Source organism: Drosophila suzukii, assembly GCF_043229965.1.
Source record: "Drosophila suzukii chromosome 2 unlocalized genomic scaffold, CBGP_Dsuzu_IsoJpt1.0 scf_2c, whole genome shotgun sequence".
Lineage (NCBI taxonomy): Eukaryota > Metazoa > Arthropoda > Insecta > Diptera > Drosophilidae > Drosophila > Drosophila suzukii.
In genome coordinates this window covers 23,614,597-23,639,900 of record NW_027255896.1, presented here as the reverse complement: position 1 = coordinate 23,639,900, position 25,304 = coordinate 23,614,597, and the positions used below count along the sequence as shown (strand labels likewise).

Genomic DNA, 25,304 nt, shown 5'->3' with positions numbered 1-25,304 from the left:
TGTAGGAAGTAGAACCTCGGAGTTAAGAGGTGTGTTGATAACTGATTTATTCTTCATTTGGTACATGTTTATATACTACTTGGAACACGGAAGTTTAGTGTAATGATTAGTGAAGTAGGCTATATTCTAAAGTAGGTCAGGGAATTATGATTATGGTAGCAGTTTGCGTAGTTGACTTTGCGTAGTTGGCTGACACTGCAAAATGTGCTGACTGCATTGGGGGGTCAGTGTGCCGTTGAGTCGGTGAGACGGTGAGTTAGTGAGACATATAATATGCTGATCAGCCATTCTCATATGCAGTGGGTGCTACTGAGCGCCTGGTACTGTTCCCATCTTGGCTACTGCTTGATTTGTTGGGTGTGGTCATGTTGAGTACCTTTGGGTACGAACAGAGCATTTATGAGGCAAACGGAGCTGGAGTTCCAGGCATTACGTGCTGGATTTAGGGACCTATTAAGTCGATTTAATGTTTGCGACTCCAACTTTAAAGGTCGGATTCTTCTAAGTCAATCTTCATTAAATATAAATCGTAGTCCTACACTGCCTAATGTCTCTTTACACGTTCCAGATCTCTCGACCAACCTCTCTCTTCCCAGCCCCACTGCAGGCTATGTGTCGTGCGACGAGGATGATCCCAATGGGATCGAGTCATCAACGAATGGGACTGTAGTTTCGCCTGAGTCATTAAGGCATACTAACCGTTCACCGGCTGTTGCCACTTCCGGGGCTCCGCCGCACCTTGTACTGCCTATAGTTAATACCCTTGCACCTCCTCCTGTCCCACTTACTAGCATGATCCCTAGGAAAAACACGCATAGCCCTGCTCTCTCTTCTCCGGTACCACTCACTGTCACGGTACCTAGGAAATCTATTTTTGTGTCTAGGTTGAATGCAGCAATAACAGTAAATGACGTTATGCATCATATTGTCACAAACCTCTCCCTTCCCAATCAATATGGTATTGACATCACCAAATTTAATTTTAAACAGATAAGAGATTACTCTTCATTTAAAATACTTGTTCCGGATGGGCTGTTCTCTAAACTTCTTTGCCCCAATTTTTGGCCTGCTGATATAATTGTCCACGAGTATATAAAAAACAAGGAAGAACGCTATAGTCGAGTACCTCGACTATCAGATACCCGTTACTCAGCTAAATTGAGATATGCAAGTAGTAAAGCGAGATTAAAATGCGCCACCTACCGGCGGTATACAGATGTCAAGCTATGTTTGTCCATGTGTTTACCTAATTCTTGATTCTTGATTGTTTGTATACGTGGTGCATGATTAACATGCTGAATTTGAACTATTCTAGATGTAACTTTATGACCTTTTATCGTTGTAATCCATCTCTGTATTCTTATTCTATCGGTAATAACGCCCTTTTTTTTGGACCAATCGATAGGTATTGACGAGACCAATACATTTCAGTTAAAAATTTTTATCTAGCAAAAAAATTGTGGGCCTCACAGGTTTTTGCGGCTTGTGGGCGTTAGAGTGGGCGTGGCATATTCGCGTAACAAACTTGCGCTGCGTATAAGGCTACGGAATCTAAATCTGAAATCCCAATTCTCTATCTTTAATAGTTTCCGAGATATCCACGTTCATATTTACGATTTTTTGAAGTTTGTGGGCGGTTTATGGGCGTTAGGGTGGGCGTGGCAAACTTTTTTTTTTTTGGTCAATCGATAGGTATTGATGAGAACATTACATTTCAGTTAAAATTTTTATTCTAGCATCAAAACTGTAGGAGCCACAGTTTTGGGCGGTTTGTGGGCGTTAGAGTGGGCGTGGCACTCTACTGAAACAAACTTGCGCTGCGTAAGAAGCTCAGAAAGGTTAGGTTAGGTTAGGTTAGGGCGGCTGTCGGACTATAGTCCGACACACTTAGACCTCAGTGGGTCCGTTGTGATACCGCATGATCTCGTTTCTTCCTTCTCTAGGGTCCCGTTTCTAGTAGTTTCAGCTTGTGTTAAGCTGATCAGCATGTCTTCCACCCGGAAGATTTAATAAAGGCACTTATGCTTTTGAGATTAATCTCCGATATTTCGGTAAGAACGTCGATGAAGGGGCTTCCTAAGTGTTTCAGTCTGAGTCTGCATAGGGCTGGGCAGAAGCAGAGAAGGTGTTCTGTGGAGCGACACTGTGGTGCGTTTTGTTAATGGGTGTTGGCTAGTGTGTTGAAGTGGTTTTTTATGTTTAGCTTGCAAGTAGCCATGGGCATACCGACATTTTCCTCTCCTGGTAGGAGAGGCTTGGTGGTGCCCTGCCTGGCTAATTCGTCCGCTATGCAGTTGCCTACGATGTCCCGGTGACCCGGAACCCATACTAGGCTGATAGTAAACTGATTTGCCATCTCGTGGAGAGATCTGCGACAGTCTGCTATTGTACGAGAGTTGGTGTTTGTCGAGTAGATCGACTTAATAGCCGCTTGGCTGTCACTATATATGTTTAGATGTCCTCTCTGGAGGCTAAGGTTCCCTAAACAGGTTAGTGCTTCTTTTATAGCGTGGACCTCCGCCTGAAAGACGCTACAGTGGTTCGGGAGCCTGAATGACTTCCTGATATCTAATTGTTTGGAGTATACACCTCCGCCGACTTGTCCTTCTAATTTGGAGCCATCTGTATAGAAACAGATTGCGTCCGTCGTGCCCGGTCGGCCCTGTTCCCATTCCTCTCTATCAGGAATCAGGGCCTCAAAGGGTGTGTGACTATATTCAATAGATCTGCATAGATCCGTGATTTTCGGAATCGATTTATCATGCTGGAGAATTTTAGCATGGCCATATAATTGGGCTTTCCACTGCCCTGTGTCCCTCAGTCGAATAGCTGCCGATTTCGCCCTTTCCATGCCTGCTAAGACCAGGGTAGGGAGGTTCAAGATCGCATTCAGCGCTTCAGTCGGGGTGGTTCGAAGGGCTCCACTAATACACAAAGCCGCCATTCGCTGTACTTTGTTTAGAGGAGTCAGTATGCATTGTTTGTGTAAGGCGGTCAACCACAGAGCCACTCCGTACAGTAGGATTGGCATGACTACCGCTGTGTATATCCAGTTAACTATTCTCGGGGACATGCCCCATCTTAGCCCGATTGCTTTTTTACAGGAGTAAAGTGCAATGGTCGCTTTTTTGGTTCTCTCTTGGTTGTTTAAGCCCTATTTGAGGCGTTTATCTAGTACTAACCCCAAGTACCTGGCGTGATCGCTAAAGGAGAGATTACAATTGTTTAAAATGGGTGGGTTAAGTTGAGGAATTTTGTACTTATTCGTAAATAGAACAAGTTCTGTTTTCGAGTTATTTACCCCGAGTCCGTTCGCTATCGTCCATTCCGATAGCATTTTAAGTTTAGCGGTCATAAGATCGCAAAGTGTTTGTGGATATTTTCCATTAAAGATGATGGCGACGTCGTCTGCGTATGCCACGACCTTACAGCCTCCTCCCTCCAGAATCCGCAGTAGTTTATTTACTGCGATATTCCACAAGAGGGGTGATAGTACACCTCCTTGCGGGGTGCCTCTGTTCACTAGTCTAGTCTGGGTCGAGGTCCCTAGTGTGGCTGTGACCATTCTGCTTATCAGCAATTTATGGATTAGTCTCACCATTGGCGGCTCAACCCCTAGTTTTGTGAGAGATTTTGTTATAGCGGTGGGAAGCACGTTATTGAAGGCTCCCTCTATATCCAGGAAGGCGATCAGTGTGTATTCCTTGATGTTGAGTGATTTCTCGATGCTGTTTACCACCAAGTGTAGCGCCGATTCGGTTGACTTACCTTTGGTGTAAGCGTGTTGTGCTTCTGATATTTGTGTCGGGTCTACGGTGGCCCTTATGTGTAGGCTTATCATTCTTTCAAAGCTCTTAAGCAGGAATGATGTTAGGCTTATTGGCCTAAAATCCTTTGCTGTGGTGTGAGTGGCCTTCCCTGCCTTGGGAATGAAAACCACCTTTGTTTCTTGCCATGCTGTTGGTAGTTCTCCTACCGCCAGGATGGATTGGAAGATTTTTTTCAACCAGTTTATGGCTATTTGTCCTGCTTGCTGGATGTGAGCCGGTGTGCCTTCGTGGCGTAATCTCCAATTGTATGCCTTCGTGGCAGAAAGAATAGAAATGGCGAAATGTGGAGGGTGTGTTTCACACATCCTCACACCATGCATAATTCACAAATCAAATTTACAAAGAGGGGGATAATAGAGAATTTTAAACAAAAATTAATTGAAAATGAAAGGAGAATAGGAGGACATATGGATTTAGAAAGAAGAGGTCTAAACAGATTCTTCACCGTCCAATTCAAAAGTGCTACGGTAGGAGTTAAATGCCATTATAATAATATATATAGAAGATCACATTCTAGGCGAAGTCTGAGTAAATCTAATCGTACAAATTTAAAATATTTATCTAGACGCCACCGCCACCGAAAATATAAACGTAATACTAATACCCCCTAGCAACGTTAAGAATTAATTGTTTTGAATTTTCAGAAGATTTATACCATTCAGTAATCAGACGGAAAGATAGGATTGTTTATGAAAAAATATCGAAAGATGCTGAACTTCTTTCCAAACAAGAGAGTAAAAGAGAAGAGAGAAGAAGAAGAATCAGGTTATCTTAGTGATGGTCCACAAATACATGAAATTGAAATAGATGAAGCAGAAAGAATGGGCTATATTTAAGAACGAGGAATTTAGCAGGTCAACTGATAATTGAATATTTAAATAAAAAAGAAAGTCAGATTAGCACAGATAAAATACCAATTAACGATTTCAAAATAACTAATAGTGATATTATATCATAATCTGATTCGCTATCGTCCATTCCGATAGCATTTTAAGTTTAGCGGTCATAAGATCGCAAAGTGTTTGTGGATATTTTCCATTAAAGATGATGGCGACGTCGTCTGCGTATGCCACGACCTTACAGCCTCCTCCCTCCAGAATCCGCAGTAGTTTATTTACTGCGATATTCCACAAGAGGGGTGATAGTACACCTCCTTGCGGGGTGCCTCTGTTCACTAGTCTAGTCTGGGTCGAGGTCCCTAGTGTGGCTGTGACCATTCTGCTTATCAGCAATTTATGGATTAGTCTCACCATTGGCGGCTCAACCCCTAGTTCTGTGAGAGATTTTGTTATAGCGGTGGGAAGCACGTTATTGAAGGCTCCCTCTATATCCAGGAAGGCGATCAGTGTGTATTCCTTGATGTTGAGTGATTTCTCGATGCTGTTTACCACCAAGTGTAGCGCCGATTCGGTTGACTTACCTTTGGTGTAAGCGTGTTGTGCTTCTGATATTTGTGTCGGGTCTACGGTGGCCCTTATGTGTAGGCTTATCATTCTTTCAAAGCTCTTAAGCAGGAATGATGTTAGGCTTATTGGCCTAAAATCCTTTGCTGTGGTGTGAGTGGCCTTCCCTGCCTTGGGAATGAAAACCACCTTTGTTTCTTGCCATGCTGTTGGTAGTTCTCCTACCGCCAGGATGGATTGGAAGATTTTTTTCAACCAGTTTATGGCTATTTGTCCTGCTTGCTGGATGTGAGCCGGTGTGCCTTCGTGGCGTAATCTCCAATTGTATGCCTTCGTGGCAGAAAGAATAGAAATGGCGAAATGTGGAGGGTGTGTTTCACACATCCTCACACCATGCATAATTCACAAATCAAATTTACAAAGAGGGGGATAATAGAGAATTTTAAACAAAAATTAATTGAAAATGAAAGGAGAATAGGAGGACATATGGATTTAGAAAGAAGAGGTCTAAACAGATTCTTCACCGTCCAATTCAAAAGTGCTACGGTAGGAGTTAAATGCCATTATAATAATATATATAGAAGATCACATTCTAGGCGAAGTCTGAGTAAATCTAATCGTACAAATTTAAAATATTTATCTAGACGCCACCGCCACCGAAAATATAAACGTAATACTAATACCCCCTAGCAACGTTAAGAATTAATTGTTTTGAATTTTCAGAAGATTTATACCATTCAGTAATCAGACGGAAAGATAGGATTGTTTATGAAAAAATATCGAAAGATGCTGAACTTCTTTCCAAACAAGAGAGTAAAAGAGAAGAGAGAAGAAGAAGAATCAGGTTATCTTAGTGATGGTCCACAAATACATGAAATTGAAATAGATGAAGCAGAAAGAATGGGCTATATTTAAGAACGAGGAATTTAGCAGGTCAACTGATAATTGAATATTTAAATAAAAAAGAAAGTCAGATTAGCACAGATAAAATACCAATTAACGATTTCAAAATAACTAATAGTGATATTATATCATAATCTGATTGAGTAGGGAAATATGTTTGTTTTTGCAGAATATAAAAAGAGAAGATGAAAATAATAGTTCGAGTAAATTACAAAAAGGTGAGTTTAATATATATACTTATATATATATATATATTAACACCGGCCAAAGTAAGTATATATATATATATATATATATATGTTAACACCGGCCAAACGCCCCCTTCCCTTCACCCCCTCTCGACACCGATACCGGACACCGCACCTCTCTCATCACCCCTCTCGGCCACCCGCAAACTAGGTCCCATTGCCCCACCCCTCTCGGCCACGCAACAACATCGAACATTCAAGTGGCTACAATAATGCAGCCGCTAAGTTATGGTACCAGCAGCGATGGAGCAGCAGCGCAGCAGCAGAGACAACGTCAGCGACGCAGCGACAGCGACGTCAGAAAGACAGCGACGCAGCGGCGGCGGCGTCAGAGCGGCAGCACAGCGACAGAACGTCAGCGGTGACCGTTAGCGCTGACCGTCCGCTAGCTGCCTCAGCTATAGCCGCCGCAGCGACTCGAGGAATGACTTTAGATTTACTTGAATTTGTACCCCGACCAGCCAAGACCTATCATCTTAAGCTATAAAACCAATTGTAACGTTTAAAAACGTTTACTGTTTTATTTTAAAGTAAAATCGTAAGATCAAATACAAAGGCTTAAAAGGAAGCAGAGACGAAGAAGTTAACTAAAAGGAAGGAACCGCAATGCAACAGAACCTGACTAGGTAATATCGGGGAGAATCCTCCCCCCTCTGGCCATGTCTGGCCATAACTGGCGCCCGAACAGTGTCCACTTTCTCGCGAAAGTGGGACAAAAAGAACCCCCCAAAACTTAAAAAACGAAAATAAAATATTAAAAATGTTAACTTCAAAAACTAAACAAAAATTTAAAGGAAAATTTCCTGTTTAATATTACAAAAGTATTACAAAAAATGTGGTGTTGTGCGTGTGTTTCAAAAATAAAAAATATATACAAGAAATGAAAATATGAGAATTTGTGCGAAACACAGCTACCCGCCGCGGTGGGGGTGCTGCCGTTCAGAGCTGACACTCCCCACGGGCGCAAAAAAACTGTGATTAATTTAATGTGACGGTAAACCTGCCGCGGCGATTTGTCCACGCACCCTGTGGCGCGGCATATTCGCGGGCACAAAATGCCAATAACATAAATGACGTTATGCATCATATTGTCACAAACCTCTCCCTTCCCAATCAATATGGTATTGACATCACCAAATTTAATTTTAAACAGATAAGAGATTACTCTTCATTTAAAATACTTGTTCCGGATGGGCTGTTCTCTAAACTTCTTTGCCCCAATTTTTGGCCTGCTGATATAATTGTCCACGAGTATATAAAAAACAAGGAAGAACGCTATAGTCGAGTACCTCGACTATCAGATACCCGTTACTCAGCTAAATTGAGATATGCAAGTAGTAAAGCGAGATTAAAATGCGCCACCTACCGGCGGTATACAGATGTCAAGCTATGTTTGTCCATGTGTTTACCTAATTCTTGATTCTTGATTGTTTGTATACGTGGTGCATGATTAACATGCTGAATTTGAACTATTCTAGATGTAACTTTATGACCTTTTATCGTTGTAATCCATCTCTGTATTCTTATTCTATCGGTAATAACGCCCTTTTTTTTGGACCAATCGATAGGTATTGACGAGACCAATACATTTCAGTTAAAAATTTTTATCTAGCAAAAAAATTGTGGGCCTCACAGGTTTTTGCGGCTTGTGGGCGTTAGAGTGGGCGTGGCATATTCGCGTAACAAACTTGCGCTGCGTATAAGGCTACGGAATCTAAATCTGAAATCCCAATTCTCTATCTTTAATAGTTTCCGAGATATCCACGTTCATATTTACGATTTTTTGAAGTTTGTGGGCGGTTTATGGGCGTTAGGGTGGGCGTGGCAAACTTTTTTTTTAGGTCAATCGATAGGTATTGATGAGAACAATACATTTCAGTTAAAATTTTTATTCTAGCATCAAAACTGTAGGACCCACCGTTTTGGGCGGCTTGTGGGCGTTAGAGTGGGCGTGTCACTCTGCTGAAACAAACTTGTGCTGCGTAAGAAGCTCAGGAATCTACACGCCAAATCTCAATAGCATAGCTCTTATAGTTTCCGAGATCTAAGCGTTCATCCGGACAGACGGACATGGCTAGATCGACTCGGCTAGTGATCCTGATCAAGAATATATATACTTTGTGGGGTCGGAAACGCTTCCTTCTGCCTGTTACATACTTTCCGACGAATTTAGTATACCCTTTTACTCTACGAGTAACGGGTATAAATACAGATAACCGCTGCGGCAATTAATTTGCGAGCGGAGAACTGTTAGAAATGTCTTCAAGATCAATAAATTAATAAAAAATAAAATTTACAAAAAGTTCTGCTGGAAAGGCTAACGGATGTGGAATGCATTCAAGAAAGCTGCCCAACAAAAAATACATTTTCAAAAAAACCTGTTGCTTATTTCCCCACTTCAACCCAAAATAAAAATAAACACTTGAAATCCCAATAAATTAAGAACTTGAAATTATCGATATTAAAAATGGAGGAAATGAAGGAGGTACTAAACCGACTTGACTCCACCATTGCGGCCCTAACCACTCAGATGGTGGGCATGAAAGACTAGGTTAAAAAATTGAGAATAGGGTGGGAACTTTAGAAACTGACTTCGAACAGCGCAACCCGATAGCGGACATACCGCTACCATTAACGCGTCCGCGTACGGAGTATGAGTTAAAAGAATCTTCGACCGTACCGGATTGCGTAAGGGAATTTCTGACCTTCGAGGGTGATTCCGAGAAGTACATTTCTTGGATCAATAGGGCACAGTCCATAATTAACGACTACGAGGTCATTCGGGAGAAACCCTTATACAGGTCAGTCCTTATCCAGATTAGGCAGAAAATTAGGGGCAAAGCCGACATGGCGCTCAATGCCTACTATGTACGGGATGACGACTGGACAGAAATCAAACGAGTATTAGCACTACACTTCGCCGATAAAAGAGATGTCGGTACACCAGAGCACAAGCAAACTCTAACCAACAATGGGCGCAATAAAAATAGAAGCGACCCAATTTCCTACGAACCAGGTAACACAGCAATAAACAAATAAACAAAAGAAAAGCAACGATTCAAGGCAGAAGAAATTCAGGATGACCGAAGGGTCACTATTAAAACAAGGTCGGGAAAAATCTTTCACAAATCACACTTAAGAAATTAAGTTTTGGAAACGAACCTACAACTAAAAGAAAAGTAAACTAGTCGACATATGTGGTAGGGGAGACTAGCAACAGAATATCTTAACTCTTTGCAATATATAAATTCATCTAAAAACCATAAAGGGAAATGGGTACTGAACGTTTCACTAACTCTTAACCTTCCCCAAACACAAACAAATAAAACCGTTTAATATCCCCCCAAATATAATTAAGAAAAACCTGGTCTAAGATAAACACTTATTGTTATGGTTATTCGGTCTCTGTTGTACACGGACGCGTTTTTTATTTGCTCCTACATTTATTCGCCTAGTGTCTAAATTACCGATCTGATATATTCCCAAAGTATCATTTTCAACTCGGTTGAAGCCGCCGTTTGCATGCAATTTAGTTATTTGTGTTAAAACCATTATCTTTATTATTATATTTGATAATAGTTAAAGACGCGGGTGCTTTGTGCATTGTTGTTGTTTCCTATTTACATTGTTGTTTTGGCGCTCTCTCGCACCGTTCGCTCTGCTACATTCTCCCAACTTCAGTCACCGGCTCTCATTTTCGAGTTAACTGGTCTTTGCTGAATTGGTCTTACCGCTCTCTTTTCTTATGCTGTTTGTTGGCGCACTCATCTAAAGCTTCCTACTTTTTCTACTTTTTCTACATTCTACATTTAACTGACCTCAACTTGTAAACAATGTCTGCCTGCTGTGTTGTTGGTTGCCAATTTGTTGGTAAAATCACTTCTCGCCAGCCAATTGTTAGTTGCTGGTTATGTGAGAACATTGCGCACGCAAAATGTGCAGACTTTGGGCATAGTGCTGCCCAAATTGCTGATCGCACTAGATCTAATGCTAACCTGGACTGGACGTGCCCTACATGCCTACATATCAAAATCGATATAAGAGCATTTATGAGGCAAACGGAGCTGGAGTTCCAGGCATTACGTGCTGGATTTAGGGACCTATTAAGTCGATTTAATGTTTGCGACTCCAACTTTAAAGGTCGGATTCTTCTAAGTCAATCTTCATTAAATATAAATCGTAGTCCTACACTGCCTAATGTCTCTTTACACGTTCCAGATCTCTCGACCAACCTCTCTCTTCCCAGCCCCACTGCAGGCTATGTGTCGTGCGACGAGGATGATCCCAATGGGATCGAGTCATCAACGAATGGGACTGTAGTTTCGCCTGAGTCATTAAGGCATACTAACCGTTCACCGGCTGTTGCCACTTCCGGGGCTCCGCCGCACCTTGTACTGCCTATAGTTAATACCCTTGCACCTCCTCCTGTCCCACTTACTAGCATGATCCCTAGGAAAAACACGCATAGCCCTGCTCTCTCTTCTCCGGTACCACTCACTGTCACGGTACCTAGGAAATCTATTTTTGTGTCTAGGTTGAATGCAGCAATAACAGTAAATGACGTTATGCATCATATTGTCACAAACCTCTCCCTTCCCAATCAATATGGTATTGACATCACCAAATTTAATTTTAAACAGATAAGAGATTACTCTTCATTTAAAATACTTGTTCCGGATGGGCTGTTCTCTAAACTTCTTTGCCCCAATTTTTGACCTGCTGATATAATTGTCCACGAGTATATAAAAAACAAGGAAGAACGCTATAGTCGAGTACCTCGACTATCAGATACCCGTTACTCAGCTAAATTGAGATATGCAAGTAGTAAAGCGAGATTAAAATGCGCCACCTACCGGCGGTATACAGATGTCAAGCTATGTTTGTCCATGTGTTTACCTAATTCTTGATTCTTGATTGTTTGTATACGTGGTGCATGATTAACATGCTGAATTTGAACTATTCTAGATGTAACTTTATGACCTTTTATCGTTGTAATCCATCTCTGTATTCTTATTCTATCGGTAATAACGCCCTTTTTTTTGGACCAATCGATAGGTATTGACGAGACCAATACATTTCAGTTAAAAATTTTTATCTAGCAAAAAAATTGTGGGCCTCACAGGTTTTTGCGGCTTGTGGGCGTTAGAGTGGGCGTGGCATATTCGCGTAACAAACTTGCGCTGCGTATAAGGCTACGGAATCTAAATCTGAAATCCCAATTCTCTATCTTTAATAGTTTCCGAGATATCCACGTTCATATTTACGATTTTTTGAAGTTTGTGGGCGGTTTATGGGCGTTAGGGTGGGCGTGGCAAACTTTTTTTTTTTTGGTCAATCGATAGGTATTGATGAGAACATTACATTTCAGTTAAAATTTTTATTCTAGCATCAAAACTGTAGGAGCCACAGTTTTGGGCGGTTTGTGGGCGTTAGAGTGGGCGTGGCACTCTACTGAAACAAACTTGCGCTGCGTAAGAAGCTCAGAAAGGTTAGGTTAGGTTAGGTTAGGGCGGCTGTCGGACTATAGTCCGACACACTTAGACCTCAGTGGGTCCGTTGTGATACCGCATGATCTCGTTTCTTCCTTCTCTAGGGTCCCGTTTCTAGTAGTTTCAGCTTGTGTTAAGCTGATCAGCATGTCTTCCACCCGGAAGATTTAATAAAGGCACTTATGCTTTTGAGATTAATCTCCGATATTTCGGTAAGAACGTCGATGAAGGGGCTTCCTAAGTGTTTCAGTCTGAGTCTGCATAGGGCTGGGCAGAAGCAGAGAAGGTGTTCTGTGGAGCGACACTGTGGTGCGTTTTGTTAATGGGTGTTGGCTAGTGTGTTGAAGTGGTTTTTTATGTTTAGCTTGCAAGTAGCCATGGGCATACCGACATTTTCCTCTCCTGGTAGGAGAGGCTTGGTGGTGCCCTGCCTGGCTAATTCGTCCGCTATGCAGTTGCCTACGATGTCCCGGTGACCCGGAACCCATACTAGGCTGATAGTAAACTGATTTGCCATCTCGTGGAGAGATCTGCGACAGTCTGCTATTGTACGAGAGTTGGTGTTTGTCGAGTAGATCGACTTAATAGCCGCTTGGCTGTCACTATATATGTTTAGATGTCCTCTCTGGAGGCTAAGGTTCCCTAAACAGGTTAGTGCTTCTTTTATAGCGTGGACCTCCGCCTGAAAGACGCTACAGTGGTTCGGGAGCCTGAATGACTTCCTGATATCTAATTGTTCGGAGTATACACCTCCGCCGACTTGTCCTTCTAATTTGGAGCCATCTGTATAGAAACAGATTGCGTCCGTCGTGCCCGGTCGGCCCTGTTCCCATTCCTCTCTATCAGGAATCAGGGCCTCAAAGGGTGTGTGACTATATTCAATAGATCTGCATAGATCCGTGATTTTCGGAATCGATTTATCATGCTGGAGAATTTTAGCATGGCCATATAATTGGGCTTTCCACTGCCCTGTGTCCCTCAGTCGAATAGCTGCCGATTTCGCCCTTTCCATGCCTGCTAAGACCAGGGTAGGGAGGTTCAAGATCGCATTCAGCGCTTCAGTCGGGGTGGTTCGAAGGGCTCCACTAATACACAAAGCCGCCATTCGCTGTACTTTGTTTAGAGGAGTCAGTATGCATTGTTTGTGTAAGGCGGTCAACCACAGAGCCACTCCGTACAGTAGGATTGGCATGACTACCGCTGTGTATATCCAGTTAACTATTCTCGGGGACATGCCCCATCTTAGCCCGAGTGCTTTTTTACAGGAGTAAAGTGCAATGGTCGCTTTTTTGGTTCTCTCTTGGTTGTTTAAGCCCTATTTGAGGCGTTTATCTAGTACTAACCCCAAGTACCTGGCGTGATCGCTAAAGGAGAGATTACAATTGTTTAAAATGGGTGGGTTAAGTTGAGGAATTTTGTACTTATTCGTAAATAGAACAAGTTCTGTTTTCGAGTTATTTACCCCGAGTCCGTTCGCTATCGTCCATTCCGATAGCATTTTAAGTTTAGCGGTCATAAGATCGCAAAGTGTTTGTGGATATTTTCCATTAAAGATGATGGCGACGTCGTCTGCGTATGCCACGACCTTACAGCCTCCTCCCTCCAGAATCCGCAGTAGTTTATTTACTGCGATATTCCACAAGAGGGGTGATAGTACACCTCCTTGCGGGGTGCCTCTGTTCACTAGTCTAGTCTGGGTCGAGGTCCCTAGTGTGGCTGTGACCATTCTGCTTATCAGCAATTTATGGATTAGTCTCACCATTGGCGGCTCAACCCCTAGTTCTGTGAGAGATTTTGTTATAGCGGTGGGAAGCACGTTATTGAAGGCTCCCTCTATATCCAGGAAGGCGATCAGTGTGTATTCCTTGATGTTGAGTGATTTCTCGATGCTGTTTACCACCAAGTGTAGCGCCGATTCGGTTGACTTACCTTTGGTGTAAGCGTGTTGTGCTTCTGATATTTGTGTCGGGTCTACGGTGGCCCTTATGTGTAGGCTTATCATTCTTTCAAAGCTCTTAAGCAGGAATGATGTTAGGCTTATTGGCCTAAAATCCTTTGCTGTGGTGTGAGTGGCCTTCCCTGCCTTGGGAATGAAAACCACCTTTGTTTCTTGCCATGCTGTTGGTAGTTCTCCTACCGCCAGGATGGATTGGAAGATTTTTTTCAACCAGTTTATGGCTATTTGTCCTGCTTGCTGGATGTGAGCCGGTGTTATCCGGTCCCGGCGATTTGTATGGTTTGAAACTATGAATGGACCATTTCATGTTGCGGTCTGATAGGAGTGGATCTATTTCGATTCCCTCTCCTGTTCCTCTTTCAGGTGGATGACCTGCTTGTTGGCTCCCCGGGAAGTGAGCGTCTAGGAGCAGGTCCAAGGACTCTTTACTGGAGTCTGACCATGATCCATCTGCTTTTTGAAGATAGCCCAAAGGCGCGGCTGTCTTAGAAAGTATTTTCCTGAGCCTTGCGGCATCAGTAGTTTTTTCTATGTCAGAGCAGAAGGTCTGCCATGCCGTTCGTTTTGCTCTTCTAATGGCCTTTTTGTAAGAGGCTAGTTCAAACTTGTAGTTCAGCCAATTGGTGTCCTCATTTCCCGCTTTTGCTCTGTTAAACAGGCATCTGCAGTTGGTTCTGAGGATAGATAGTTGCTGGGTCCACCAGGGGGGTTTTTTCCTTCCTCTTGGTTTCTCTGTGGGGCATGCCACTTTGAAGGCAGTGTTGCATGCCTCTGTGAACTTGTATACTGTTTCGTCCAGCTCATGTGGGTTTGTGATGCTTTCTGACGGTTCCATGGGGAGGATATTTGTCAGAACTTCTTTGTACCTGTGCCAGTCTGCTCGTCTGGGGTTGGCGAAGCTGACCGGCAAGGGCGAATCAAGGGACAATACGGTTTCTATGAATCTATGGTCCGAGAAGGAGTGCTCGTCAGAGACTGCCCAGTTTTTGACTGCGCTTACGAGTGAATTTGATACCAAGGTTAGATCTATGATCGTTTGTCAAGCTTTAGTTATGAAAGTAGGGGCATTGCCCCTATTGCATAAAAATAGGTTCGAATTTAGAATAAAATCAAAAAGAGAATCACCTCTGTCGTTGTTGTTAGGGCAACCCCACTGGGTGTGATGGGCGTTAGCGTCACAACCTATTACCAATCCGTACTTGAGCTTTTCGCATTTCTCTGCTAGTCCTCTGACCAGCGCATCTGGGGGGTTTTCCTTCTCAAAGGCCAAATAGGCCGATAGAACCCTTATAGAGCCACTCTGCAGCTCCAGGCTTAGTGCGGTGTTGTCTCCGTTGCTGTAATTGCGAAGTAGAAATATACTAAGATGCCTTTTGGCTAATATGCAGGTTCGAATTTTACCTTCTTTGGGTTCAAGCATAAGCTTGTATTCCTTTGTTCCTAGTCCAGCAACCTTGCCTCCTACAACCCAAGGTTCCTGTACGAGGACTAGGTCGGCTCCGCCTTCTGTCAGGCGAAGCAGAAGTGCAGCAGATGCTGCTTTACTGTGGTGAAGGTTTATTTGTAGAAGTCTTAGTGACATCTACAGCTTCAACCTCCACCACAGTGACGTCGGCCTCCTCTGTGTCGCTGAGGTCCACGTCCTCGATTGCCGGTCCGAGCGCACGCATCTCTCTGCTCAGCGACGAATCGGTAGAGTAGCCGTCCTCCGGCCCACCAGGTGCCTCCAACTCCTCAGTAAGCACCTGCTCGGCTGGGTTGCCGGCAGAGCTGCTAGCGGCGTTGGAGTCGCCCTTATACACTTTGATGTGTATCGCACTGAACCCGAAGTTCAGCACTCCACGAGCAGTCTCGATCGGAGCTACTGACTCCTTGTTCAGGACCAAAACCGCCTGGTTGACATCCCCTTCATGCTCCTCCACCTTGACGACTTGCGGGTCGCATTGTTGCAACATGAAGAGGATGTCCTCCGGCGTCTTGATCGCTGCTGGAATCCAGATCCTGGCTCGGGGTCTACTGGGGACATCGCACCAGTCAAGCGCAACGATGTTCGCCCCTTCGTAAACCTCGCCGAGCTTGCTTGTCGCCTCTTTGTACATATCAGCCGACCGCTGACTGTCGCATGCTACCACCTTGACGCTGCCCTGGTACCAGCCCGCGTCCATACAACAGGGCGAGGTGCCTGGCTTCTCTCGTACCATGCGCAAGCAAATGAGGGAAAGGTGGGACTCCACTGCCTTCCACTTGTTTCTAGGGATCCTGCTCTCCGGATTTCCCCTGTCAATCAGGCCGAGTAGTACACGATTCTTCGTGATTTCGGCGAAAGAGACCGATGGCTGGATCTTTGATCTCTTCGCCGATGGCCCGGGTAGTTCGAGGGATCGCTGCCTTTTCGCCTGAGTCGCCTCTTGAGTGGGCTTTTCCTGCCCGTAGTTTGGGAGCATCTTCCTTGCCCACTCTACCTTCTTTAGCCATTCAGGCGAAGGCGTGGCAACGGTGCTCCTGGTGTGTGAGCGCAGAGTCTGGGCGGCAGTCCGCCTTTCTGCGTATGTATATTTTGCACCAGCGGGTGGCCCGAGCGCCTTGGCAGTGCCTACCGTTGCTTTCGGCGCAGATGCGCACGTCGCGGAGGCGTTTGCGGTTGGCTTTCTGCCACCCATCATCCCCAGTTTGGGATGCGGCCCTTTCTGGGCCGTGCTGGTATGGATCCGGGCCCCCAGCCAGGCTGACTCTTGGCACGGTCCGTATTACACCGTAGTCCGGCCCGGAGTGAGATGTTGTTTGGGAGGGGAGTTGGGTAGGTGTTGTGTTGGGAGTGGGTTTGTGTAAAGCAACTATTTAGATGCGGCTGAACAACTCGCATCGTCGGTATTGCTTCGTTGCAAAATACCCGCTGGCTGTCCGGGACTGTTTATTTACTGGGGTTTCCGTCCACGGTACCGTGTTTGACTTATCCCACCAGCTTATTCACAGTTGACCTCGAGAGAGGTCGTCCGCTATCCGCAACCTGCGACCCGCTCGGATGCCCCAGCTAGGCGACTTTGGAACCATCTCACAAGTTCCTCAGCCGAGGAAGCTCAGGAATCTGCACGCCAAATCTCAATAGCCTAGCTCCCATAGTTTCCGAGATCTCAGCGTTCATCCGGACAGACAGACGGACAGACGGACATGGCTAGATCGACTCGGCTAGTGATCCTGATCAAGAATATATATACTTTATGGGGTCGGAAACGCTTCCTTCTGCCTGTTACATACTTTCCGACGAATCTAGTATACCCTTTTACTCTATGAGTGACGGGTATAAAAATAGCTCCCTTTCCATGACTTCTTTGTCGGCGCCCAGCTCTGATATAAATTCAAAAAACTAAATTTCCTAATTCACTATCAGAATGTTCGGGGGCTTCTTAGTAAACTCTCTACGCTTTATATAAATAGTTCAATTTTTGAGGCCAATGTTATTGTACTCACTGAGACCTGGCTTAACCCATCCGTACACGATAGTGAGATTTTGTCTAATAACTTTTTTGTTTATCGGAAGGATCGTCAGACCCGTCGAGGTGGAGGCGTTCTTATTGGAATCAAATCCAATTTAACTTCTGAGTTTGTTAATATTTCTGAATCATCAGGTATTGAATTTATTTCCGTAAAATTATCTTTCCCAAAAAGAAACATTTATTTAACCTGCTCGTATATATCTCCTGGCTCTGAATTTATCGTGTATCTATTGCACCTGTCCGCCATACATTCTATTTCCTTGTTGCTTACTGAAACTGACCAACTTATTGTGCTTGGTGACTTTAATCTTCCCAATATCTCTTGGTTGGAGAGTAAGAACTCATTGGCAATGATTCCTAGGATGCAAAATGATTTTATTGATGGTCTTGTTGAACTATCTTTGCAGCAAGTTAACAGGATTCCCAATGATATTGGTCGTCTTCTTGACTTAATCTTTGTTTTTGATAGTAGCGATGCTGAAGTTAGTCGTATTTCGCCACTATCTTTACCTGAAGATTGTTATCATCCTACCCTTCAGCTCTGTATTAATGGATTTTATAATAATACTAGGACTGCAATAAATGTACAGCCTAGTTTGTGTTTTAAGAGGACTGATTACGGCAGACTAGTGGAATCTTTATCGACAGTAAGCTGGTCCTTTCTAGTTGACCTTCCTGTTGATGATGCAGTTAGGTATTTTTATGAGATCCTTTACCGTCTATTTGAAGAACGTGTCCCTCTTTCCTCCATGAAGAATTCTTACAGCTCTCCATGGCTTACCCGTCAACTATCTTATCTGAAGAATAAAAAAACAAGACTATTTAAACGGTTAAAAATATCCGGCTTACAGACAGACTTCACCAAATATAGCTCAGCTAAGGTGGAATTTGTCCAGTACAATACTGATTGTTACAAAAATTACCTGTCTCGTTGTAAGCGTGATTTCAAAAGTAATCCTAAGCTTTTCTTTTCTTTCGTCAATTCTAAACGAAAATCTAGCTGCTTCCCTCCCTCTCTCTTTCTCAATAATAATGTAGCATCTGACGATAATGATATTTGCAACTTATTCGCAGACTTTTTTCAATCCACTTATACGAAATGCAATAATGTCATTATCAAAGATTATCCAGACCCGCTACCTCATTTGAACTCTATCTTCAAACCAGTGATTGATTTATCTGATGTTCTTCAGAGTCTTAATACTCTCAAGCTCTCATTTTCACCGGCTTCTGATAGAATACCAAGTTGTATACTTAGGAATTGTTCATCTTATCTTGCTCTTCCCTTAACATTGATATTTAATCTGTCCCTAAGTCAATGTAGATTTCCATCCATATGGAAGGAATCCTTTATTATCCCATTGTTTAAAAAAGGGAACAATTCCGATATCTCAAACAATCGCGGTATTGCTAAACTCAGTTCTATTCCTAAACTTTTTGAAAAAATTATTACCTGTCAGTTGCAGCATTATTGCAGGTCTATTATTTCACTTTGTCAGCATGGCTTCACTAGATGTCGCTCTACATCCATTCCAAACCTACTTGAATTTACGTCTTTAATTACTAGAGGTTTTCTGACACATCATCAAACTGATGTGATTTATCCCGATTTCTCTAAAGCTTTTGATTCAGTGAACCATAGGAATCTTATTTATAAATTGTCCCTTTTAGGTTTTCCACCCAACCTACTAGAGTGGATACTTTCCTACCTTTCTAATAGAACTCAAATGGTCTGTTTTAATAATACAATTTCAAAAATAATTAATGTTACTTCTGGAGTGCCACAGGGTAGCCACCTGGGACCTTTACTTTTTGGCTTAATGATTAATGATCTACCTTATGTTGTAAAATCGTCAACTGTTTTAATGTATGCAGATGATGTCAAGCTATGTTTGTCCATGTGTTTACCTAATTCTTGATTCTTGATTGTTTGTATACGTGGTGCATGATTAACATGTTGAATTTGAACTATTCTAAATGTAACTTTATGACCTTTTATCGTTGTAATCCATCTCTGTATTCTTATTCTATCGGTAATAACGCCCTTGAACGTATTTTTTCTGTTCAGGATCTTGGCGTTCTATTTGATCATAATCTTAGTTTTAAAGACCATATATCTACTATAACTAACAAAGCCAGAAGTCTCCTGGCGTTTATGAAGCGCTGGTCAAGGGAGTTTGATGATCCATACACAACAAAGCTTTTGTATGTTTCTCTTGTTCGTCCGTCAATGGAATATTGCTCGTGTATATGGTCACCTCAAATTAGCTGTTACCAAAATATGTTAGAATCCGTTCAAAAACAATTCCTTTTATTTGCTTTGAGAGGTTTAAGCTGGGACACAGGAAGTCGATTGCCCTCTTATCATGCGAGGTTGCGCCTGCTGGACTTACCAACCCTGAACCATCGTAGAAAGTGTCATGGAGTTATGTTTTTGCATAAATTAATTAATGACTCTCCCTTCCTTCTTAGTTCCCTCAACTGGAATGTACCCTGTAGAACAGTTCGTCGTTTTCGTCCGTTGTCCCTGCCAACTTGTAGATCCAATTATGCCCTTCATGATCCTTTTCGGGTTCTTTGTGACGACTATAATGCACTGTGTCACGTCTTACTGTTTAATAGCCCTAATGCAACTAATTATGATAAACTTATGTATTTTCTATCTTCCAATTTCTATGTTACTAGCCATTCTATGTGAGCATGTATTTTAAACTGTCTATTGTTATGTCGTCTTTTTCCATGTCCGCGATTTCGTTTACTTGCCCAAATCGGTTTAGAGCTCCGCGCGTAACAAGCATTGCTTGGTGTCGTAAGGGCCACTTGTTTGTACTGACCATAGTGCATCAACGTCCAAGAAAATGAAAAATATAAACCCCTCAGAAAAGGGGAACAATAAATTCTTTTAGTTATAGCTATACACAAATAAAGATAAGCACACGAGTAATAATAGCACAAAAGTAATGATAATAGATGATAATATAAAAACAATAACAATACGAAAATAATAATAATACACACACAAAAAGAAACACCAACACAAACATTAAGATTAAGGCAAATAGACAATTTAATTATAAGAATCTACAATTTCATGTACATTTAATCCTCTTCTGGCGCTACAAGCGCGTCTACAATCTACGTGGCGGCAACCCTCCATATTTTCAAATGTGATGCACCGGTTGTCCCCTTACAACAAGGTACCGTCTGGAGGACCAATGGCGTTTTCAAACTGGCTCACGTCATCAATCTAGGCCGCATGCAGCAACTCATCGACCAGGTAGCAAACGAGGCTACGATAATCACCGATCAACATATTGGCGCTTTGGTTGGCCACTATCTGCAGCGCGCTTCGGATGGAACCTCGCGCATGGATAGCGCACCAACGCGGAGACAACGCTCAATCGATTGGCTAGGATCAGCCTGGAAGTGGGTCTTGGGATCACCGGACAAATCGGATTGGAATGCCATCTTGAAAGAGGAGGACAGCCTGGTAAGGAACAATAATCAGCAGATTCGAATCAACACTAAGTTGTTTGACTCGACGCACGAATCGCTCCAGAAGCTGAACTTGCCAACTAGGAAAGACTGGAGTGGTCAACACGAATCTCTTGGATCACGACGAGATCAATATGATATTGGCGGAGGTGGACAGCCTGCCTTATCAAAACGTCGTTGAGGCAGTCGAATTTTCCAGACACAATCCTTACAAACGGGACTACTCTTTTGTACATCCTGGCGATGCCCAAGGTAGTAGAGAGGAAGTACCGATTGATGAGGATCTACCCAACGACATCCGACGGTAAACAAGTTGTGCTAAAATACACCACACTGGCGATGGACAGCCTGGAAACATACGCCCTTCTCGGAAATTGTGTATCCATTGGTAACACAGCAGTCTGCCGAGAAAAGGACTTGCTTAAATTGGAGGAGGACAGTTGCATACCCAGACTATTGAAAGGAGGCCAAGCCGAATGTGACTACCTGAGGACCAACCAGGAAACAGTGGAGCTCATCGACGACTTGAATTTGTACCCCTGACCAGCCAAGACCTATCATCTTAAGCAATAAAACCAATTGTATCGTTTAAAAACGTTTACTGTTTTATTTTAAATAAAATCGTAAGATCAAATACAAAGGCTTAGAAGGAAGCAGAGACGAAGCAGTTAACTAAAAGGAAGGAACCGCAATGCAACAGAACCTGATTAGGTAATATCGGGGAGAATCCTCCCCCCTCTATATATATATATATTAAAATAACCTTTTTGTAATTTACTCGAACTATTATTTTCATCTTCTATTTTTATATTCTGCAAAAATATATATTTATATATATACATATACATACTAATAATATTTATAATTTCAGAACTACAAACATGAATAAAAAAATGGAAAATAGTATTTCAGATGGAGCACAAAAAGGTTAGTTGAATACATATAAAATACTATTTTTATATATACTAATAATATTTATATTTTCAGAACTCCAAAACATTAATAAAAAAGAGGTTGGCAAATTTTCTCTTGATTTGTATGATGATGATGATGATGACGACGATGTAATCCTTTATGATGATGATAATCCGGAACCATGTATTCCAAGATCATCTAGTGAGGATGAAACTATTGTTGTTGAGGGTTGTATAGATAACTATGTTCAAACTATACCGTTTAATTTAGGTGAGGATAATGATAAATACATTAAATCAATTCCTTTAAGTGATGATGACAATAAAGTGAATAGATTGGAGGGTGGTATAGATAACTATAATCAAACTATACCACTAAATATAGAAAAAAGTAAGCAAATTGAATGTAATTCCAAGAAAATATTGTAATTGTTCTGTTAAATTAAAATTTTATAATGTTCTGAATTGTAATATTTGGCTTATACATTACCTTACATTTTAACCTTTAAATAAAATGCAATGTTTGTTCTGTTTTATTTACAATTATAGGTTACATTTATTATTTTTCACAATTTAGTAAATTTAATTATAATTCTGTATAAAACATTTCAAATGTACAATCACCTATATTTTTCTTAAATTTTTCTATTTCAATGTCTTGATAATTATTTCTTTTAGGACAATTCTCTATTTCTCTTATTCTTTGTTCATAAACATAAATATTTGAATCTATTTAATTAATTTTATTTTCTAATCTTTTTTCTTCTATTTTATAATGTAAGTATTAATTTTATTGTTTTGTATAAGAACTTTTGTGTCTTTATGACTGAGAACTACTTTTTTACATTTAATTGTTGATAAAAGATGATTTTTAGATCTAATCATTGACATAGAGCCTTCCACTTCCTCTTCCGAAAACAAACATTTTTATTGATTTATTGATCTATTGCACTTCTTTTCACTCTTTTTGATTTTTTCACTGTTTTTTCAGAGTTGTCATTACTATTAGATGTTTTAAAGGCATACATTTTTGATCTCAAACCAACAAATTCAGTCATAGGTCTTCCATTGAGTTCATCCTTAAAAAAAACCAAATTTTTTTTATTGGCTTTAGGAAAATTGTAGAGATTAAGTAATTCGTCAGAATAATCTGATGTATCAAACTTCATCTCAATATCGTTCTGAATATCTTTATAAAAATCTTCAGTTTTAATAGTATATATAAAAGAATCTGTATCCATATAATTTAATTGAACATTTTCATTGTATTTAGGTTTAATATAATTATAATGAAAATCATAAATTTTTCATTTCGATAAATCTAATACAGCAAAACCTAAATATAAAGGTTTGTTGTACAACACATTTAATCTTTTCATTTGAAATGCAAAGAAGTTTTCTGAAAACTGTTTTACACTATGGAAGTTTGACTTTGAAATAAGAGATCTACCACAATCCCTTTTTGGACCAGAAGAATCTGATGGTGAATCACTTTCCCATTCAGTAATTAATTTTATATTAAGGCGTTTGTCCACATTTTCCATCGTTTTTCCATAGACAGCATTATTTAAAAATTAAAAAAAATCTTCTTCAAATGTATTTTTTGCATTAGTTTTATGAAATTTATTCAAATCAATAAATGTTTTTAACCAAGGCTTTTGAAAGAAGCGAAGACCTCTATGAATTTTTGTTAGAATTAATCCAGTTTCTATACACTGTTGAAGATTTTTATAATGAATTATATATTTTTCTTTATCACTCAAATCAGCAATTAATTTTTTTATTTTGTCTGACTTTGTTGGTAACTGATTATTACAACAAAATGGAAGATCCTTGTTTTTATTGTGCAATTTAAAAGGATATTTTAAATCTACCTCAAAAATGTACCCATATTCACTATCATCTGCAATCTATGTAATGTTTATACTATCAAGTTCTCCCATTGAAATCCGTTCAAAACCTCCATATGGTAAAGATTGTGACATAGCCCAACCATACAAATTGTTTGCATCCAAATAAATCAAATTTGATGATTTTTGAGTACTATCAATATTCTCAACATATTTGTTATTTGCTTTAGCATATCTACATGTACATTGTACTAAGCCACCACGAATACCACTTTGAATAAATTTATACTGATCTATATACATGTATATACATACATATGTATTTATGCATGTGTGTGGACGTAAAAAATTGCAATCTAATATCCGCGGCAAATAGAATTCTCTCAAACAAAGCTATTCAACCAAATATTTTGAAGTACAGAATGTGCCTTATAATTGTGTATGTTTAGCAAGCATACATAAATATAAATGTTTTTTGTCTATTTTATGTGTTGCTTTCTCATTCTTGGCGCTGGATGAAACAAAAGCAGAGCCGAGAAATGAGAGCAAGGGAGAGAGAACAAAGTGCGCGGCTAACTTATTTTAAAGTTTGTTATCTGAGTAACGGGTATCTGATAGTCGAGGTACTCGACTATAGCGTTCTTCCTTGTTTTGTTTATTTTCAATACCTTTAACAATAATGGGGAACTGTACTTTAATTCTTTTCACCTCATCCGTAAGAAGGTGTGTAGAGAGTAATTTAAAGAGAACGTCCTGAAGCCGTTGAATATTTTCTTCTAATCGCTCTATATACCTAGTATAAATAACTTTAGAATAGTCCTCGAAGGCTGATTTTAAAAAATTCGCACTTTCAGAGACATCTGCTTGAAGGTTTGCTTCTAATGTAAATATTTTGCTTTTTATAATATCTCAAGCTGTTTAAATCAATATCCGTTTTCTCTGGTCGATTTAAGATATATTTTTTTAGACTTGAACCGCTTCCTCCTCCTCCTCCTCTGGACGACGAGGAATTCGAGCACGAAGGGCTTTCACCAAATATATTAATCTGATTCATTTTATTATATTTGTCTCTCTAGGCTCTTCCACAATGGATATAATTTCGTTTTTGTGATTGGTGTTTCCAGCACTCTCGGATGCTAATAGTAATCGCAATCCTCCTTGGAATAAGATTTTGTTGCTGTTGCTGCTGCTGCTGTTTGTGTTGTAAGCAAACCTTTACCAATAAGTTGTGTTTTCGGTTTGAAAAGATGTTTTATAATATGCTGATATTTAAAGGACTTAGACCCCTTAACTTTAGAACTATTCTGATATTTTCGTTTGTGTGCGTTAGTAGTAGGATCATACGGGAGCTGGCTCACTAGGTAATAACTCATGTCAAAAAAGGGGGTGGGGGTGACCCTAATTAGTCACGCATGGTTGCGCACAGGTTTTTTAATGACCTAATTAGCATGATTAGAAAAATGGGGTGGTGGTGGTGGCGACCCTAATTAGTCACTTAATAAGGTTAGAAAGGGGTGTGTAGGAGTGTGAGAGAGGTGTGTTTTGTCATGTCTTGTTTTGTCTTGTCTTTTTCTCACCCTAAAGGTGTGTCTGTGTGTGTGGGGTGCAGTTGAGATGTGTAGGATTTTGTGGTTGTTTAGAGTGATCTTTACTCGAATTGGGTGTGTAGGAGTGTAAGAGGGGTGTTTTGTCATGCGTATGAATTTGTGATTGCTTGTGTT

The 25,304-nt window shown here is 41.1% G+C and overlaps 1 protein-coding gene across 3 annotated transcripts; it reads left to right on the top strand.

Moving 5' to 3' along the window:
- The first annotated feature begins 13,148 nt into the window (after nucleotides 1-13,148).
- Nucleotides 13,149-22,362, top strand: LOC139354172 (uncharacterized). Of its 3 annotated transcripts, none has more exons than XM_070998427.1 (4): nucleotides 13,151-20,814; nucleotides 20,887-21,530; nucleotides 21,691-21,746; nucleotides 21,807-22,362. In XM_070998427.1, the coding sequence occupies exons 1-2, from the start codon at nucleotides 20,581-20,583 to the stop codon at nucleotides 20,998-21,000; spliced, it is 348 nt and encodes a 115-aa protein (XP_070854528.1). In that variant the 5' UTR covers nucleotides 13,151-20,580; the 3' UTR covers nucleotides 21,001-21,530; nucleotides 21,691-21,746; nucleotides 21,807-22,362. The 3 variants fall into 3 exon arrangements, with proteins under 3 accessions (XP_070854526.1, XP_070854528.1, XP_070854527.1); XM_070998426.1 differs by having other exon boundaries at nucleotides 14,521-20,814; nucleotides 20,884-21,530; XM_070998425.1 differs by having other exon boundaries at nucleotides 13,149-21,530.
- The last annotated feature ends 2,942 nt before the right edge of the window (nucleotides 22,363-25,304 follow it).

What these genes read in the sequence shown, in the direction of transcription:
- LOC139354172 (XM_070998425.1), top strand. Translation starts at nt 20,581, where the DNA reads ATGCAGCAACTCATCGACCAGGTAGCAAACGAGGCTACGATAATCACC.